General features: G+C 36.2%; 1 protein-coding gene across 5 annotated transcripts in view; it reads left to right on the plus strand.

Moving 5' to 3' along the window:
• The window catches only part of NBEAL1 (neurobeachin like 1), a 98,585-nt gene that overhangs the window by 15,237 nt on the left and 63,416 nt on the right, over window positions 1–19,932 (plus strand). For all 5 annotated transcript variants that reach the window (XM_081938654.1, XM_081938656.1, XM_081938652.1 and 2 more), the window contains exons 3-10: window positions 3,152–3,243; window positions 8,613–8,774; window positions 9,596–9,677; window positions 10,736–10,863; window positions 11,868–11,950; window positions 14,533–14,618; window positions 16,126–16,432; window positions 17,559–17,665. In XM_081938654.1, the coding sequence (XP_081794780.1) occupies window positions 3,152–3,243; window positions 8,613–8,774; window positions 9,596–9,677; window positions 10,736–10,863; window positions 11,868–11,950; window positions 14,533–14,618; window positions 16,126–16,432; window positions 17,559–17,665 (1,047 nt within the window). The remainder of the gene's footprint in view (window positions 1–3,151; window positions 3,244–8,612; window positions 8,775–9,595; window positions 9,678–10,735; window positions 10,864–11,867; window positions 11,951–14,532; window positions 14,619–16,125; window positions 16,433–17,558; window positions 17,666–19,932) is intronic.

Here is a 19,932-nt window from a genome sequence, read left to right on the forward strand (position 1 = left end):
TTTGTTATGGGATAGTTTTGTGTTGTTCATTTATTGATTGTACTTTTATTGGTCAATGGCTGAAATAAAATTCTGTCTCTCTGTCTTTAGCAACTTCCTTGGGGGAGGGGGGCACAGGTTGAATGGGAAAAAAATCCTCCACTCAGGTGGGAACTGGAATCTGAGTCTCCTTGGTATTAGTGAAATGAGTGTCCTACCTTTAAGGTGATTACAACAATAAAAACATACAAAGCACTCCACATTATATCTATGGAAAACTATATTTACAGTAAGTAATAAAACACAGAAGGGATTTACAGGTGGCTTCCCTCTGTTTATGCTCATCAAATTCCTTCCTGTTTTTAGCTGTCCATATGTGCCCCACAGACATATCTGAAACAATTGTTTCTGAATGTGCTTTTGAGAGAGAAATTGTAATTTGCTCAAACTTTAATTCAGTTTAAAGATAAAGGTGAACTATGGTTTCTTTGAGTCCCCAGCCTTTGAATTATTTCTTTCTTGGCTCGAAGGGAAGATGATTTCATGCTACCATGGTTTAATTTGTTGTTGGAAAGTTGAGCTGTATTTCTCTTTTAAACATGATTGTTGTATTGATTCAATTATTATTTGAGGGATTTTGTTTTTATTTTACTCACATGCCCTGTTTTTTGTATAATGCTATTATATTTTGGAATTGTAAATACAGTGTTTAAATTTGTGTTTTACTTGTCTTTGACTCTTGCAAAGGATGATGGTGATGATTATATGTTTTTAAATTTGTCCGGCTACTAGTTGTACTGAATTAGGAGGTACTTCTATGAAAGGTGATATACTTTGATTTTAGGTGGCACTAGCAAATCTGTTTGAAACCTTACATATTGAATAATTTTAAGAAAAGGAAAAAAAATCTACCTATCAATTGATTGTTAAAATATTTTGAAATGATTGATATTTGTTTTACATGTGTTCAGTCTAGTTTGTTTCTGTTTTACCTAAACAAGGTCTTTTAGAATTATATTTTGTTAAGTTTGCTTGAAGTTAACCAAACATTTCTACTTGTCATTGCTTCTTCAACATTAATTTGTTGATAATGGTAACCAAAAGAATGAATGATGAAGACGTACATTTTAGATTGTAAATTTCTTGGGCATCTATCATTTTGTGTTTTATAAAGTCCCCTTGTATACAGATGGCACTATATAAATAGATGTGGGTGTGTTCTGCCTGAATGAAAAAAAAACCCTGTAGTAGTAAAATATGATGCCAATTATTCCCTGTCTTCTGGTAAATTAGAAGTAAATAGATAGTTGCAAAGACAGCATTTACTCATTGCCATTCAATAGAGAATAGAACAATTAAAAAAACTGTCTTGCCTACTTTTCTCCCTTCTGTTCACTTGTGTCTGGAGCTGCTTGGACAAGTCCCTGCAGTTTTCTTGGCAATCTTTTTCAGAAATGGTTTGCCATTGTCTGTTTTCTAGGGTTAAGAGAGAGTGACTGACTTAAGGTCACTGACATTGTGCCTAAGGTAGGACTAGAACTCATTCCCTGATTCCTCTGTTGACTTGGCCTTCCATCCTTTTGAGGATGGTAAAATGAAGACCCAGATTGTTGGGGGGCAATATGCTGACTCTGTAAAGTGCTTAGAGAGTGTTGCAAAGCACCATGAAGCTGTATATTAGTCTATTGTTATTGCTGTTGCTATCCTAGCTTGATGTCTTAATTAGTAGCCCAAACTGGCTTTCTCTTGACTGCTTACCATGATGTTAAAACAATTCAATGCCCTTTTGGCTGGAGCAACATAAATAACTTTGGAGCTACATAATAAAGAATAGAACAACTAAACCTCCTAGCTGTTTCCTTTAAAAGGAGAAGTTTGTGATGTCAAAACCAAGAAAACTTATAGCAAAAACAAGACAGCAGCTTAATCACTTGCATTGTTGGCTATTCTTGTGAGAGGACTTGTAATGTAGGCAAATTTCTAGCTCTTTGAGTTGGCATGTTTGTTATTGCCACGTTGGGGTATATACTGATTTGTCATCTGGGAAAGACATAAATGTTTTAAAAATATCACAAGAGTCTAGTGATAGATGCCTATTTACTCTGGAACTGAGTCACCCTCCTAGTCTGATTTTTCAAGATATATTTTTGTCTTGGAATGAAGTTTTAATGGCTTCCCCTGTTTCTGATTTTGGGAAAGATTCTTTATTTCCACACTACTGAAAGTGTGTCCACTTTTTATCAGTAGCCTAATCCCCCAACAGGAAAAAAAATCATTGTATTACCATGTTTAAGGAAAGTTTTTTTCCTAATTCATGTTGTAAGATGTTTAGATGCTGGTGCCAAGGTGTACAGAATAAGGAATTTGTAGCAAGTGACTCTCAGAAGCTCTCTAGAAAAGACAAATTTGGCTATATTTACAAAATATATCTGATATTGATAGTTGGAATTGCAAAATCTATATTGATTTTCATGAACTGCTTATCCAATTAATTGCAATAATAAGTAGAAGAAAATTATTGTATAGAAGAAACCCAATGATTTAAGAATGTGCTGTAATTTTTTTTATAAGCTAGTTGTATAATCCCTTGTTAAGCATGATCCAATATTGAAGGGTATCTTAAGGCTGTAGTTACTTACACTTATTTGATTTAGATTTTATACTACAAGGTTTGATCATAATTTATTAAGCAAACTACAGTTCACTCTTCACACTAGTCACTGACTTAGTGCAGTTTGCAGAAGCTAAGTTTGTACTGTATAACATATAAAGCCAAATTGAAACACATCACATTGTTGCTGGATTTGTTTTATGAAACAGACTAGTGAATCAAATCATTGATCCATCTCACTAAGTATGTTGTTGGGTGTAGTATGTAGTTGGGTTTACTCTTCATGTCTTGTTTAAATAATTGGTTTTTCTCAGTTTAGTAAATAGCTTCTCCTTTTCGATTCAGTTAGATAAAACATAAAGTTTCTTTTAAATTGAGCTGAATTCATGAGTTCATGAACATATACTATCCGAATTGATGATTAGATGAGAAACACCTAAATTAGTCATGTCAGAAGTACAGAAGGAATATACCGGAGCAAGCAAGGTACAAAAACATGTTCAAATATTTTTGGGATTAAAAAAAAATCAATGTATTAAACCAGTCTGTTTTTCTTCACAGAAAGATCCAGACTACTTGAAGCTCTGGTTGGACAGTTTTGTTTCTAGCTATGAACAGTTTCTGGATGTGGACTTTGAAAAGCCGCCCACTCGGTATGTTGAATTAGATCTGATATATAACACGGCTAAATAGATATTAAATATTTGTGATAATACAAACACATGTGCAAACACATACAGTAATGAAAGCACAAATCAGACTGAAGAATTCAGCACATCTTTTTATCTGATAGTCAAGTCTTAAATCCTGATGAAATGTATAAAATATATAATGTCCTCACATTTTGTGCTTCTTTAATTTTTTCCTCACCATTTAATGCTCCTTCTGGAAAATGCAAACTACTCTAATCTTAACTCTATTATCTCTTTGAATTATATTTTATATTAATGTCTCTTGAAGAACTCAAAATGTGCCTCCATACACATATAAAAACACACTGTGATGTAAGTGGATTAGATATGCAAGGTGGTGGATTAGTATCATGATTGAATTGTACATAGATACACAGTGCCATATGTACAAAAGGGGTAGAGCTGTTACCATGACCATGAACACACCATCTTGGAGATTTTGACTCCTCCCACCATGGACACTCATGGACACATGCAAATCTAAAATGTGAAGCAGCAGTAAATGGAACATTGCTGCCAAAATTTAAATCTTAGCTGCTGATTTTTCTATGCAGAAGGCCTACAGGAGAGCAAAGCTTTCTGTTGGTTGCCAAATTTAGTTGGGGATGTGTGTTGCACATGTGCATCAATATACCTGAGTATAAGACACACTCCCCCGCCCCCCAAAAGTGGGTGGAAATGTCTGTGTGTCTTATATAGCGAATGTTGCCGAAGCCCATCCCATCCTCCAGCCCCCATCCTTTGGCCGTTTTCACCCTTTGCATGTCACGTTTTCAGTCTCTGCACACCCCGTTTATAGCCCATTCCAGGCACTGGGGATCACCACAGTACATCGCTGCCAATCACCGCCTCCGCCACTGTTCCCTCTAAGGTGCGCGCCTGCTTTTTCTCCCTCCTCTCTTCTCAGGGCTCCACCAATGGGGGAGCAAGGCCCAGCGCCAGGCTTTGGCCTAACACAGGGGTCTGCAAAGTTGGCTGTTTTAAGACTGTTGGACTTCAACTCTCAGAATTCTGGAAGTTGAAGTCCACCAGTCTTAAAAGAGCCAACTTTGCAGACCCCTGGGCTAACATGATTGATGCCCTCGGAGTCAGAAAGAGGCGAGAGAGCCCGGTCACATGACATGACATCATGCTTTGTGACCACATTGCTGAGTAATAAAAATTCCAGTCCTACGTTGTAATGAAGGAGTACCTGTATTCGATAACTCATTGAGATTTTCAAAGTCATTGAGAATATTTTTGCTTTTAATCTAATTAAACTTATCTGTCAGTTTAAAATAGTGACTTCCATAGTTAAATCATTTGGAGCAAACTAAAACCACTACTTTATAAACAAAAGGAAGGTGTTTTTTTTCCTCTTATTTGTTATGGTAGGCCATTTTAGCAATCTATTTATATTTGCAAGTAGTATGGAGTTTAGAAATTTTTTAGAATTAAAATCTTAACTACAATATAAGTACTTTAAAGTCATCCACACAGTTGACTGGGTTGTAGGAGGAGTAAGATTTGAAAAAAGTGTGGCTAAAATATTTTTCACTTCATTTTTTTAGAGTTTTAGATAATGCAATTTCCTATTCTGTTTGGCTATTCATTATTAGAATGTACTTTTTCCAATAGCAAGCAACTTCTGTGTGAGCAATCATGAAAAAAATAAGATTTTATGAGTCAAATTATTTTTTCATATTAAAAATAATAAAATTTAATGTTTTGCAATTAGTTTTGCACTAGTAGTAGGTTACTGAAACCACCTGTATAGAGAGGAACAAATTCCCACAAATTTTTAAACAATCAGCAAGCATTGTTGAACATGCAGGCAATAAATCCTTGAGTTTACAAATTAATGATGGAAGAAAACTGTTACATGCGAATGAGACTTTATGTATGGGGATTTTAATAATTTTACTCATTTAAAATAGCAAATTGCACACAAAACATTCACAGAAGCATACAGTGTATAAACAACTTTTGCAATTGAATGTGAACTCATTAAAATGAAGTATATCAAGTGAAATTCATTAAAATGAAGTATATCAAACATTTACTATTTTAATATTACTGGTATTAAGTGCCATTTATATATTCATTTCAAAGCTCTTTTTTATTTAATCCAAAATGAATTTGAAAAGTTAATTGTAATAACCCTATAGGTACATCATCAGTCAGTGCTGATGTCGAAACATAAAGCTGGAGTAAACATTGTTACCGTAAACACTATACAAGTATTTTAATATTGCAGACTTACAGTTATAAGTGATACTGATGTATAACACTTTTAATTAAACGTGTATCTTGAATAAATATAACTTTGAGTTTCAAATAACACTGATTTCGTTGTTGTCTTGGATGACATCTGAAAAAAATTCAGGTGCTCAGGCATGAAAAAGTGCTGCTCAAACACTATACTTTTCCGCCCACACTGAAAAAAAATTAGAGGGAACATTGGCCTCTGCGCATCATGTTTTTGCCCTCCGCGCTCCCTGTTTTTGGCTGTATGTCACATTTTCCGGATTGCTGCCGCCTGGAATGGGTTGAAAACGCAATACATAGAGGCTAAAAATGAAGTGTGCGGAGGCCAAAAACATGATGCACGGAGGCAAAAAACGTGACGCACAGATGTGGCAATGGGCTGTGCCGATCTCCGCAGCCTGGAACAGCTGATTGGTGATATTCCGGGAGGCTGATCCAACTGCCAATCAGCTGCTTGTGCTGAATCAGGCTGCGATAATGTGCTGAAGCTGACCAGGTTGTTTGCTGTTTGCTGAAAAGGACGCTAGCTGGATTAATAGTGATGGATTCTGGTAGGCAGAGGCAGAATTTTTTTTCTTGTTTTCCTCCCCAAAAACTTATGTGTGTCCTATACTCCGGAGTGTCTTATACTCCGAAAAATATGGTACTATCCCCAGATTTGAATATACAAATGATAGCTCATGGCCTCCTGTATGTTGATCCTGATGCACACAAAATGTACAAAAATCACATAGCCTGAAGACCTAAGCTGTTGTTCTCCTCCAAAGTATACTTGAAACCTGACGCACAAAAGTTCGAGTCTGTTTCATCTCATACCTTATAGGTCAACAGTCGGCAAAATGATCAAAATTAGCAGTGCCCCAAGGTAAAGTTGTGATATTAATCAATTTAATTTTACATTAGGATATTTTTCCTTTGTTCCACACTGGTATTTCTTGTCCTAGCTTACATTTTTCAAAAATAGGTTTTGAGCTGTTAAATTATAGAGTCAAGTAAACATTCTTATTTGCTCTAAACCAGGAAATTGTTTGGAATGTGCTTTTTGAATTACTTACTTAGCCTAAGATAATGCATTCTCTTAGCAGAATGAATTCTTTGTGTGCTTGTTCAAAGGTCAGTCCTTGTGGTTTCTAGTGGAGCTTACTCATTGATAAAGACATGGAGATGTATGGCATTTTGGACAGACGTCTGGTCCCCAGTAGAGTGATTAGGAATGTCCTCAAATGCAGCACAACAGTAGTCCAGCTACACAGTCTGAGACCATAAAGTCTTACCTCTAAAATTACCAGTTTGCTTCACTGAACATCAGGGTGTAGAATCAGAGCCTGATAATTATGGATGGATTTTCATTGTTTGACTCAAGTGAAAACAGGATACTGAACGTAGACTGAAGATTAGTATATTTTTTTATAAAGGCAAAGGGAGAGTTATCAAATAAATAAGTTCCATAGGATGAGGATTATTGGACTTGAGTAATAATATGTATATGAAGGATCTAGAAATTATAGTTGATCACAAGTTGATAATGGGTAATCTGTGTGGATGGATTGGGTAAAAGCAATTTTAGGCTTCATCAGTAGAATGGAAAGCAATAGTTCTTCATTGGTGAGATCTCCCCCTTAAGTTACTGTGTCTAATTTAAAGCACTACACTTTAATATTTAAAGAAACTGAAAGGAAGGAAGAACAAGGAGATACAGAAGGAACTGTTGATCCTTGAGAAAAGATGTTTGGGAGGATATTACAGCACTTGCTAAGCAACTGAAAGAATGTAACAGAGAAGAAGATCCTGTTCTTTTTTCATCCTGGAATGCAGGATGCAGAACAATCTTAAATTACAGAAGATTCCAGTTGAATAAACTTTCTAATACTGGTAATAAGAGTACTTCAACAGGGGAACTCGCTGTTAAAGGAGACAATGAACAGTGGACAAGTTTAAGTAGGGGCTAGACAGCTGCCCATCAAAAATATTTTGAGTTGGGAGGCAGTTCTAGGAAGGGGCAGGACTGAGTGGCTCAATGGTTCCCTTGCAGCTCTAGGATTCTGCGAGGTTATTCTTGGCCATTACATTTGAAAAGCATAGGATGAAGTCAATTGACTTAAGGGCACTCTCTCTTGTAGATATTCTCCTAATATTTTTTTCTCGCCCATTTTTTTTCTCAAGGTAAGTCAACAAACAAGGTTGTATTATATTACAGGAAGAATGTTATTCACTGGGAAGGTGCAGGCTTGTAAGAATGTATAGACCAAAATCATTTGTGGTGCTTTGCTTCTCTTTTGGGGAAAATCCAAGCACTCTATATTACAATCAGTCTTTTGGCAGCTGTGCTGGTACAACATGAAAGATTAATCTTCTCTCCTCCTTTGTATGTTCCAAAGTTCCTTTGACATGTTGTTTTATTTATATTTGAAAAGGTAAAAACCTTCCTATCTGGTGCAAATCTGTTTGCCTTACTGCAGGGGAGAGTTTTTCTATTGGGAAGTAAATAAGATTATGTCAGGTTCTTCTTTCTAATTACTGTGTTAAACAGTAGGCGTGCCAGTTATTAAGGTGACTCTAATAAGAGAGACGTTTATCTCAGTTTCGGAATCTGATTCCATGTAAAACAATCATAGAAATGCATTAATCCATAGCAAGCTTTTTGTTTAGAGGTTAGCTAATCACGAGGAATCTAGTGTTATACTTTTATTACTCTGAATTACCATGTACTGTAGGTGTGGAGTCAGTAGGGAAAAACATTGAGGAAAATCTTGAGAGGAATAATAGAAGATCCATGCAATAGTGGAAGAATTTCTGTAATTCTTTTCTTTTTCTGCAATCCTCAATGTATTTCCATTCATCAAATGTGCTTAAGTTTGATTAATCATCATCATTATTGCATATACCACTGTTAGGAATTTGGCAGGTGGTTTAGCATTTAGCATTAGCAACTTTTCCCCAAAGAATATTAAAATAAATATCTACAATACTGTTAAAAAATCAAGCACCTAGAGAGAATAGGGTCATAGCTAAGAAGGTCCAAAGCTACAATTAGATCAATGACTGTTGTTTTTTGTCTCTTATATTTACTGGCTTTATTTTAGGGTGGATGACATTCCCCCTGGAATATCTCTGCTTCCTGACAACATTCTTCAAGTTTTGAGGCTCCAGCTGCTGCACTGCGTCCAGAAATTATCAGAAGGGTTAGAAGAGCCACAACAAGCACTGACGCTTCTCCTAGTCAAGTTCTTCATCATTCTTTGCAGGTATCTTTTTTCACCTAATTGTCTTTTCAAAATACAAGGAGTGTCAAGAAAGAGAACCCTGGTGTATCCTGTTTCTATTACTTTTCTTTTGATTTTTTTGCTTGCTGATTTCCGAGTGTACCTGCTTAATCTCCTCTCTTTCTGTATTCTTCCCATTCCCCCCCCCCACCTCTTTTTCTCTCTTGGAAGTATAGTATCAAATTAGTTTGGGAGTTACAACATTGGCTATACTTACGGTAACTGAATTCACATTTATGAAAATTGCTATGCTTTTATCTGGTTTGTATATTTGTTGTTTTGTTTTTATATTGTGAACTGCCCATGTTGATGAGAGCCTGGCTGTGTCCTATCAAAATAAATATTTTAAAAAATATGTTCGGTCATGATTTAATTTACCTGTTGAAGAAGGCATAATTGGAACTAACTCAGATTAACTCACGTTAAACTATAAGTTGCTTTCAAAGCTAAGATGATATATCATTCTAAGCCAGAAGTAATCATATTATAGTTAGCATAATATGCAGCTTCAGCTATTGAAAATATAACTGGTCATTCTGATATTAACACATTTGCTATTTCAAGTCTAAGCTTACATATTGTCATTGTCCAGCTCTATATACTTTACTACTCTGAATTATTTTGATTATTATATTACAGAGAAAAGTGGGATTGTAAAACATATAGCACCTCATACTTGGCATTTTGGAATGTTTAAAACTTTGTGTAAGAATAATTTTGGAAATCTCTGTAGATATTTCTCTCCATCAGTCCTCTCCTATCATACAATTGCTTCATCTCTTACGCATTTCATTCTGTTTCAGAAATTTAGATAATGTGGAAGAGATTGGGACTTGTTCCTATATTAACCATGTGATTACAATGACCACACTGTACATTCAGCAGGTAAGTGGATATGCAATGGCCAGAAGGATGACCACAATCTTTATTAGAACTCTAAAGGGGTTAAGCAGTGGGAGAAAACTGAGGCTAAAGTTCATCCTCAGAATAGTCTGTTCACTTGGAAACCAAATATTAAAACAAGTCAGCAATGATGTATATTTAGATATAGACAGGATATGTGTTTCTACAATCATTGCTGTGTTTCCTTTTTGTTCTAGTTTTGTGCTTTCCTTTTTCACTACCTTCAGGGTTGGGATTTTGGAAAGGGGGAGAGAGGAGAAGTATGTTTCACTATTCTAAACTAAGCCAAAAAGCATTACTTCAGCATTTTATTTTTTATTTTTGTTGAGGGGCATGATGTCAGGGAGTGATTGGGACTTTGCACAAATTGTGCAATTTGTGTATTTTATTTATGATTTGTTAAATTAATTATTGTTAGAGTTTCAGAGAAAAAAGGTGGAATATGAATCAAATAATAAGGATTATTTGGCCAGCACATTGTATGTGAGGACATTGTACAACTTGAAAAAATTTTTTTATAACCTGCCACAGATGTTGTTCTTATATTTTGATATGCCAGTTGGTGAGCTCTTGGAGTTTATGGTTAGACTGAGAAGAGCCTTTGCAGCCACGTACATCTCAGCAGCCTGTGAATCAAGCGACTGGCTGGCTGGCAGGGAAATCAATGAGGTGGAGGTAGCCTAAATGTGTCATTATCCTCCTTTTGGTGTGTGCTCCACCAGGTCATGACTAATATGGCCCTTAGGATCAAAACATTTGTCTGATTGTGTTATAGCTGAAAACAGAAAAGCAAAACAAGTAGGATTAAAACCTCTTCAATCTTATATATGTTCACAGTGATCATATGCCATGGGTTGGTTCACATATAATTTGTGGTTTGTTTGAGCTAGGATTGCTGAACAAGCAGCGCGGATACATTTATACATAGGTAGCAAACTGAGGATGTACAGAATGTTTTTAATTCAAGCCATCAAAATGTTTGTAAAACACTTCTAAAGTGTTCTACACTATGATGAAAAACTTATTTGTTACTTCTTTAGCTGAAGACTAAGACCAAAGAGAAAGAAGTGGCAGATCAAACATCTATAGAAGAGTTTGTGAGACATGCGATGGCTTTTTGTGAAAGTCTTTATGATCCATATAGGAATTGGAGGCAAAGAATTGCAGGGTATGTGAGAATAACACTCTGTTCTTGTTATTTTAATCTCTTTAAATAAAGATGCAAAATATATAATCCCACAAAATGTTAACGCTAAATAGAAAATATATTGACTAGACAAAGGATTGGGACTTCATGTAATCCTGCCCGTCAAATTGTCTACACTTGTGATATGCTACCAGAGTACAGTATAAGCCTGCCAGTCAGATGTATCAGGACCCTTCTGTATCATCCACCACAAGAGAGAATGAATGAGAGGCTGCACCCACTTTATGCTATTAAGGAGATTAGATGGACCTCATCTTTCTTTAAATTTGAACAGATTATGTCATAAAATACTCAAATTTCTATCTGAGGCTACGCTCAGATATTCAGACTGGAAAATAATGATTACCCATTTTGGAATAAGACAGGATGTTAAACAATAAATTAAAGCAATGTTTTAATTTTGGCTTCTTTTAAAAACATTTAAAATGGCAGAAGAAAGTACTAATCATAAAATTGCAGCAAAATGCAGAGTATAAATCAAATCAAATAAATCAAAACATTTCCTTATTTGATTGCTCACATCCTGAAGATTCTAAAGGAAAAGACTTCTTTTGGAATTGGGCTTTTAAAACTGAGATGTACTCATACAGGTATCATCAGCTATAGGAGTTTGTGTGATACTTTTTTTATCATCCGGAAGAAGCCTCACTTCTAGGAGATGGAAAGATCAGTAAAGCCACATTGTTTTGGGGAATACTGTGGTTTCTCTTTAGACCATATAAATCTTTATGTGAATAAGATCAGATATATTTATAAAAGCTGCAGTGTTAAAACCACATTTCCTTAAAGTTTATAGTTTTTTGGCTTGATGCAGAAATAAAAAGGGGTATTTTAAGAATGTCATGTGAAATTAATGTTACACAGAATCAATGTATTATTCATGAACCTATGTTTTGGTACAACTAAAATGTGTTTTGAAGTTTTATTATAAATGAATATATTTTTTCTCTCTCAATATATTGTAGACGCATTCTGAACACAGTTGAAAAAAGTAGACAAAAATACAAACCAGCTTTACTCACAGTGGAATTTGTCCCTTTCTTTTACCGTGAGTAGTTAATTATAATGTCCTACCATTCAGAATTGTTTTAAAGTCAGAGTCTTTCAGAAATAAGATTTATTCCATAGTGTTCCATTTGAAGGTACGGGGTCCTGGTGGTCTCTGAGCTTGGTGTACCTCAAGAGAGCACCAAGGACCCTGCTGTTTATCCCTGAGCTACAAGTATTCTCTTCTATCAGTAATTTGAAGATGATAAGTAATTAAGCAATTTATTATTGACCCAGATGCATTCTGGATAGTAAAGGTGCATTTTCAATGCTACAGCATTGCCTTGGGATGTGTGTTATAGAAAGTATCTTGCCCAAGCCTCCTTCATTCCTGGTGGAGACCTGGGATACATCACAGCACACATCCATCTGTATGTGATATCATTTTTTGAGAGCTCACAAAAGGTGCCCGAAAAACCTGTCTGCATATGAATCATAAATGTCGCATATTTTTTATTTCCCCTCTTAATGGATCTATCATGAGTCACATATTTGCAACTGGCAATTGCTCTTTTTTAATTAAAACACCTTAGATCTGAAATAGGTGTTGCCAAGAACAGTGGTTTTTCATGAAGTGTGAAGAAGACTGATGATCTAAAACTCAGAACCCAGTTTAAACATTGTGGAAAATGTTGCAAAAATGACTGTCACAAGTTATTGACACAGTAATAACAGCACTTTTTGAAATTAATTGAGTATGCTACATTTCTTCCTTTAAATCAAGCCTGCAATGTAAGATCCATAACCACTGTTGAAGTTGGGATGTAGTTTACAAAAGGCAAAAAAAATATGAATTTTATTTTTATTATTTATGAGTTAAAATCACTTTCAGTGTTAATGTGGATCTCCCTGTGCTGTTTAACTTGCACAGTTCAGCTTTTGAATGCTCTTTTTGTTTCAAAACATGTTTTGCATTTGCATCTCTCTTGAAGATTAAATAGTGACTTTTTAACAGTGTAGGCTTCTGCCATTACTGGGAACTTCTCAGGATGCTAATTCCAAAAAAAACAATCTCTGGTAGTTTTGGCAACAGCTAGGTTATGGGTCAAGCTATTGCTATAGCAACAATTTCCAGGTTAATGTTTATTGCTAAACAAAAATTCTTTAGGTCAGTTGTAATTGCCTTCCATGAGGTAAGGTTTAAGTTTAGATACATTATAATGATTTTTTTCACGGGCAATTTGAGTCAACATCCAGTTTGGCCATAAAACATTAGCCTTCCCAAAAATAATATGGGGAACTATCTATGGCTACTTAAGACATTCCATGATGTTAAACATATATTATTTAAGTATCTAAAAGCTGCGTAACCCTTTGAACGGTTTTATCACTTTGTTTTGACACCCTGCTGATTTTGAACCACAACTTCCACAGTCCCTGGCCATTGAGCAGGGTGGCTGGGCCTGTTGGGATTCCAAAGCATTTGAATGATACCATTTTGAACAAGCATCTGGAGTTTTTTTGCTTTGGTTCCAGACTAACTGCACCTTTCAGTGTGAATTTAAAACCAGATAGTATTAGCTAGAATTAGGAAAGAAAGACCTCTCTAATTTATAATGGTGGGCCTGGTAAACAAAATTTAAGTTATATTTTACTAAACTATGGTTAAAAGCAGGGATGGGTTGCTGCCAGTGGTGAGTTCTGGATCCCGGTGCAACTGGTATGATGCAACGGGGCCCGACGTCCACTATATGAATGTGTGCAGCGCACACATGTGTCCTTACCTCCTGCGACGCTCTGCAACGCCTCCGCAACGCCTCCATCATGCTCCAGCTGCTCGGTGGAGCGTCATGCAGGCGCTGTACACTCCGTGTGTGTGCGTGGAAGTGCTGAAGAGCTCAAATACAGGTAAGGACGGTGGGCGGGCAGGTGGGCCCTACGGTACCCGATGCTCCTGGTAGGCATTGCTACGCCCGTACAGGGGCGTACCGCCTGCAATCCACCACTGGTTGCTGCCAGCATTACTGCTGGTTTGTTGTGTATTTGACCATAAATGCAATAAAAATTGCTCTGCACATGCGCAGAAGCAAAAAACAAGATGGCGGCACCTACAGCACTGCCGGGAGAACTGGTTCGGGGACGTGGCAGGCCTGGGTCGCTGCCTGTTCCAGCGACCCAAGCCGCCAAACTATTACTGGTTCGCCTGAACCAGTCCAAACCGATACGAACCCAGCACTGGTTAAAAGTGACTTCTTGAGTGAGAGAGAAGACCTGAAGCTCACTGCACTTCATTTTTATGTTTTATGGTTTACATATAAATATTACATTTTAATATTTAACACAATCTTATTTTCCAAACTTATCTAGTATAGTCAAGATACATATCACTGATTAAAAAATATTTATTTTGTGTAAGCTGCCACAAGAATGAGCAGGAATCTCTCTTGCAGGACGAGATGGCCAAGCTCAACTTTATTTCTTAGCTTTTCGGTTGTGCCTGATTTGCCCAGTTAGGGAGAATTGGATTCCCCTATATTTGTGACTGCAGTGTAGGGTGAAAGGCTGCAATATATAATTCCTTCTCTGGTAGTAATTTTTGTGAGCTGAAAGTTCATACACAAGGAATTTGTTCTTTGTTTTCAGAGTGTTTTCAAGAAAGTGAGCATCTCAAAGAGAGCCTCAAATGTTGTCTATTACATATCTTTGGAGCTATTGTGGCTGGTGGGCAGGTGAGAAAATGTTAATATCCTTTTCTTAATCATTGGGATGTGGGACTTATATCTTTATTGCATCATTACTTTGTGGCTTATGTTTTATGAACATTTTCCAAGAGTGAAGAATTTGGAGCAGAAATAAGCTAGTTATGACAAGGTCTAATTGTTGTTTTATGGGACAGACTTTAGTTCACAGGTAAAATGCACTCATGCTCCTTTAATATCTTGGGAAAGATCCTTTCCAATGGAGACAGAACTGAGCAATGAAGGGGAACAAAATGATCCAACATGCGGTGATTGAACTCTGTGGTCGAAATCCCATGTGTTAATTGCTTAAAATAATAAAAGAGAGTCTATTAGTCTGTCACATAATATTTGAGCACCACACTTTTGTTTCCTGATGCCTGAATTTATGACAAAGCAGCTGAAACTATTCTGAATTAAAATAAGAAAAATCATAGATATATTGTATGTATGCTAGAATTCAAAGATGATTTTGGTTTAAAATCATTTTATATCTTGTTTTTCTCATTGGGACTCAGTTTAACATTAAAGCAATGCTATTTAATATGTTCTAGTAGTGAAATTGACTCTTTTCCATTTTTCTTATGCAATCTTATTTCATCCAGTTGCAAAGATGTATTATTAATGAAAATGTGTTATAAATAGCTTGTCCTAAAAGAGGGTTAGGCTGAGACAATATCTTAAGTAAATAAAAGAGTGCCATTAGGCTCAAAGAGAAAGAATGTGTTCTTTTTCTTGAGATTGGTGAGCATAATGTACTGAAAGCAAAGTAGTGTAAAGATATGTGCAATTTAATGTTAAGAATTATTCTACAAGAATAGACTGAAAATGTAACACTTCTGGCCAATACTTATCATAGTGGAAAGCATTTCAGCTATGGGAACATTGGAAACTGACTGTATATTGGGCTACATTAGTTAGGCAGTCTATGTGTGTTTTATTTTCTTTAACTGTCTGAATTTCCAAGATGTCTCATGAGAAAAGCTTTCTTTTGACCGTGTGTGTGTGTGTGTGTGTGTGTGTGTGTGTGTGTGAGAGAGAGAGAGAGAGAGAGAGAGAGAGAGAGAGAGAGAGAGAGAGAGAGAGAGAGAATTTGAGCAATGGTACCACATGGCTCAGTAAGCACATGGAATTCTTTATTTTGTGATTATATTTTTTTAACAATTAACATACTGTGCAATTTTTGCTTCATTTCCTACCCGCAAATAACAAAACATTGCCTCTGCTTGGCAATTATCACCAAATTTTGATGGCATGAAATTCTAGGCAATCTGAGAATGTTTGACGGTTAGGGTAAAACACAAAACATATCTTCAATAAGTTCTTATGTGATTCCACTATCAAAGGAAAAAGTACTTTGGTATTCAACCATAGGATTAACTTGCTGATTTTGTTTGTCACATGATTTCAAACTTGTTTCACGTGCCTTCTTACACTTCTTAAAAAGGAATTGTTCCTGATTATTTTGATAGTGAAGAAGTTTTATTATTAACTTTAGAGAAATGCTCTTCAAGCCATCTCTCCTGCCACCATGGAAGTCTTGATGCGTGTCCTGGCAGATTGTGATATGTGGGATAACAGAGACCCAGATGAAGTGAGCAGGAAGGCTGAGTTAACGTTGAAGTGCCTGACGGAAGTGGTGCACATTCTTCTCACTAGTAGTTCGGACCAGCGGCAAGTGGAAACCAGCACCATATTGGAGAACTATTTCAAGCTGCTGAACTCGGATCATGAGGCTTTGCCCAACTCAAGAAGGTCCCGTCAGTGGGAAAGCAGGTTCATTGCACTGCAGATTCAAATGCTGAGTGAGTAACAGGATCCTTTGGAGGAGGAGAAGGGCAGGCAGGATGAGATGCTGGGACCACATGTCAGTAGGAAATGGGGCTCTGACCATTTCATTCTCCTTTCTGTGAGGCTTTTGCGATAGGACCACTTTTGAAATAAAACTGTGTTAGAATAAGAATCAGTTTGAAACATTGAGCAGCTGAAATGTCCATAGCTGCAATAAAATGACAGTTCTTCAGTAATCAGTGCAGTAAGTTATTTCTCTGACTTTCAGGGAGCATCATGCTGTCTGCAAGGGCATGTAGACCTCTGCCCAAAGTTTTTTTTATTTTAAACTAGGTGAATCGTTAAAGTAGAAACTTGTTTTAATTGTCTTCTCTGGGCAGGAATTAGAAGCTGGGATTATAAACTAGGGTTTGTCCTTGGTTTATGTTTTCGAGCTTATTAGGGAATATCAGTCCAGGGTTTTGAATGATACACTAGACAAATTGGTTGCTAAGAGAACATCACTAATGAGAGGAACCAAGTGGCGTGGTGTGTTCAAGGATGTTAGCACTCTACAGTACTGACTGATCATTCCATGCCAATGCAGCAAGTGTCTCTTTTGTGAGTTTCAGTTAATGTCCCTGACTGAGAAGTAAGTGCAATTTCTATCTATTTAAATAATTTCAGTGCGGACTAAATATCCCTAGAGTGGCCTATTAGAACCAAATTGCAAGAATTGTAATCAGCTAAGTATTAAAAACTGTGCGCGCAATAGCGTGCGTGCACAGTTTTGACACACCTTTAGAAAAAGGTTAACCATCACTGGTATATTCATTCCTTACTTTTATATAAATGCATACAGTATGCTTACATATGAAATATTACTCCTACATAATTAGCTATTGCCCTTACTGTATCCCAATGTGGCTTCTTTGAGCCATCTGATTGTCCAACGTAAGAGATGAAGATATATATTTCTGATCCATTAGAGTTTTTTCTAAATAGTAGCATAATGTTAATGGTAAAAAAGTATTTCCTGCTTTTTTTTTTTTTTTTTTTGCTAACAAATTACTTTAATTCCTATGGAGGGAGACTAAAGCAATGTAATTATTTTAAGATACGATTCTTTCTTCTTTGATTTTTAGTTTTTCTCTTTTTAAGATGCAATCACTGCTATGTTGGACTGCGCAGATCGGCCTGTTCTGCAAGCTATTTTCCTTAATAGTAACTGCTTTGAGCATCTTATTCGACTGCTGCAGAATTGCAAGGTAAGCAAAAGATTGTAAGAAATAGATTCATAATCTTTTGAACCATTTCAGTTATATTCTAGGAGAAAATCTGATTATTAAATTTAGTTCAAAGAGTGGACCCACTTCTATGGTGACCTAGTTTTTAATCGATTTCAGAGGAGTGTCTTATCCTTATAGCACCAGTAGCAGGGAAGAATATGAATAATAAAGTCTTCTCACAAAGGATTCCTTCCTTATATAGCCTTTTTATTTAACTGCAGTGCTATGTGAATTGAGAAAACCTTAAAATTGCACAAGTTGTAGTGAGAATTATATAGGTTCTAATTCATCTAGAAGTCATCCAGTTGGACAAAACATGGATAATGGTGACATGGGTATTAATATTGGAGAAAAGAAGAAAGAAGAAGAGTACATAGTAGGATTTCCTGTCTGAAAACCTGGAGAGGCACTGGCGGATAATGAAGACTATACAAAGATCTTACAACTAGAGGACTAGGCTTGTGCAGTATTTCAGATTTGAAGAGGAAAAAGTGCTTAGTGCCCTGATGCCCAAATTGCTCTATAGGCAGCTCCTTAAATGAAGTGCATCTTTTCCTAGAATCATACTATAGCTATGGAAGACAGCTGTGCAATTCCAGGAAAAGGTGCAGCTGCTTTAAGGAATTACAGACAAATGCTGCGGAAGCAAATTCAAATACGTGTGACACAGAGAGGGAAAAAGTGACTCGAATCAAGAGATTGTTAATTTGTCCCCCACATTATGTGGAAAGATTGATGATCAAGTACCATACCTGTCTCTGCATTGTTCAAACAAATGGCATCATTTTTTATGGGAATTTTCACCCCATCAAGGGAGCAATATGTTTGTTGAACTTAAATTCCAAAGGATCTTCTTAAATGGAGAGTCGAAGTTGCAATTTGGTCTTTCTAATAAATTAGGAACGTCAGCTCTTTTGTCATTTTAATATTCTTCTCACTCAATAGGACTTCTGGGCAGACATGAATAACTCTGGACTTAGTTTTGTTTTGTGTGAAAAAAATATTTTTTGTTTGCCTTCACAATATAGTCAGTCCTGATATGCAATCCATTATCTGTCATGAAATGAAAAGCATAATTTATTTCAGGATTTTATTAACAATGTCATTATTTTTTCATTGTTTATGAACTTGTTCACTCTAATGCAGCTAACTGAATTTAACATTAGAGATAATCAGATAATGAACCCCTATAATTAGCTCCCTTGTGGTTTAGGGGTTTACTTCAAAAGTCTTTGTTAGATATGTGTTTTGCTGCACAATTGCATATATATAGGGGAATGGGGTGAACAGCTATAGGTTGGTCATGCTTCATATCCATGTTGCATTCTGCACATGAGTAGTGGAATAGGGTGAATACCTTTTGATTAATCAACCTTCATAACCCATATTATGTGGGTTTATTTTAATTCCAAATAGATCAAGGTTGGCCTGTCATAGTTGGGAGATCATTGGGAAACCATATTTATCTCTTCTTGGGTTTCTTCCTTGAAGAAAGGCATCATGGTACTAGGTTTTTGTGTGTGATGCCTATTGATTACTTCTGTCACATACCAGTGCTCCTAATTTCTCAGTCATTCCAGATATTGTAAATATGTCATAAAAATCATGCAGATCATCTTACCAAAGCTTGCTGGTTTTGAGGCAAAATAACCCAACACCCCTTCCCTTTTCAGCCTCAACTATGGCTAGTACTTACCGAATATCTTCCCTTAACTAGGTTATGAAATTAAAAAGTAACATAGAATTGCAAGTAGGAGGAAACTTTAAATATGTATTACCTGTAAGTACGGCTGTAAACCTTAATTATGGTTAAGATCGCTAGAGGTGTAAAAATAATCTGTCAGAAAGGAAAACTGTTGGAGAAAACCATTCTATCCACCATCTTTGCTGAAAACAATGACAATATTTTCTACTGACCTGCTGAATTTAGACATAGGACTTACTTGTAAGTTTGTATTAATATATCGCTTGGAGGGACAGGAAAGAAGAGAAATGCCAGATTTTGGCACTTTTCTTTTCTATCTCAATGGACCCTTTAGGACTGCTATCTCATATTTGCTTTTGCTGTGAGCTCATTTGGAAAAGAGCAACAATCCTAGAATTATTTTCTTTGTGCAAAGAGAACCCTTACAGTACTTGCTATAAGTACAGTAGAACTTCTGGTCATGAACGCTTCTGACCATGACCAAATTTGGTTTTTTTGTAAGTGCCAAATTTCCTGTTGTTCATTTACAAACAACAGCAAC

The sequence above is a fragment of the Natrix helvetica genome, assembly GCF_964273705.1.
Source record: "Natrix helvetica genome assembly, chromosome: 1".
Lineage (NCBI taxonomy): Eukaryota > Metazoa > Chordata > Lepidosauria > Squamata > Natricidae > Natrix > Natrix helvetica.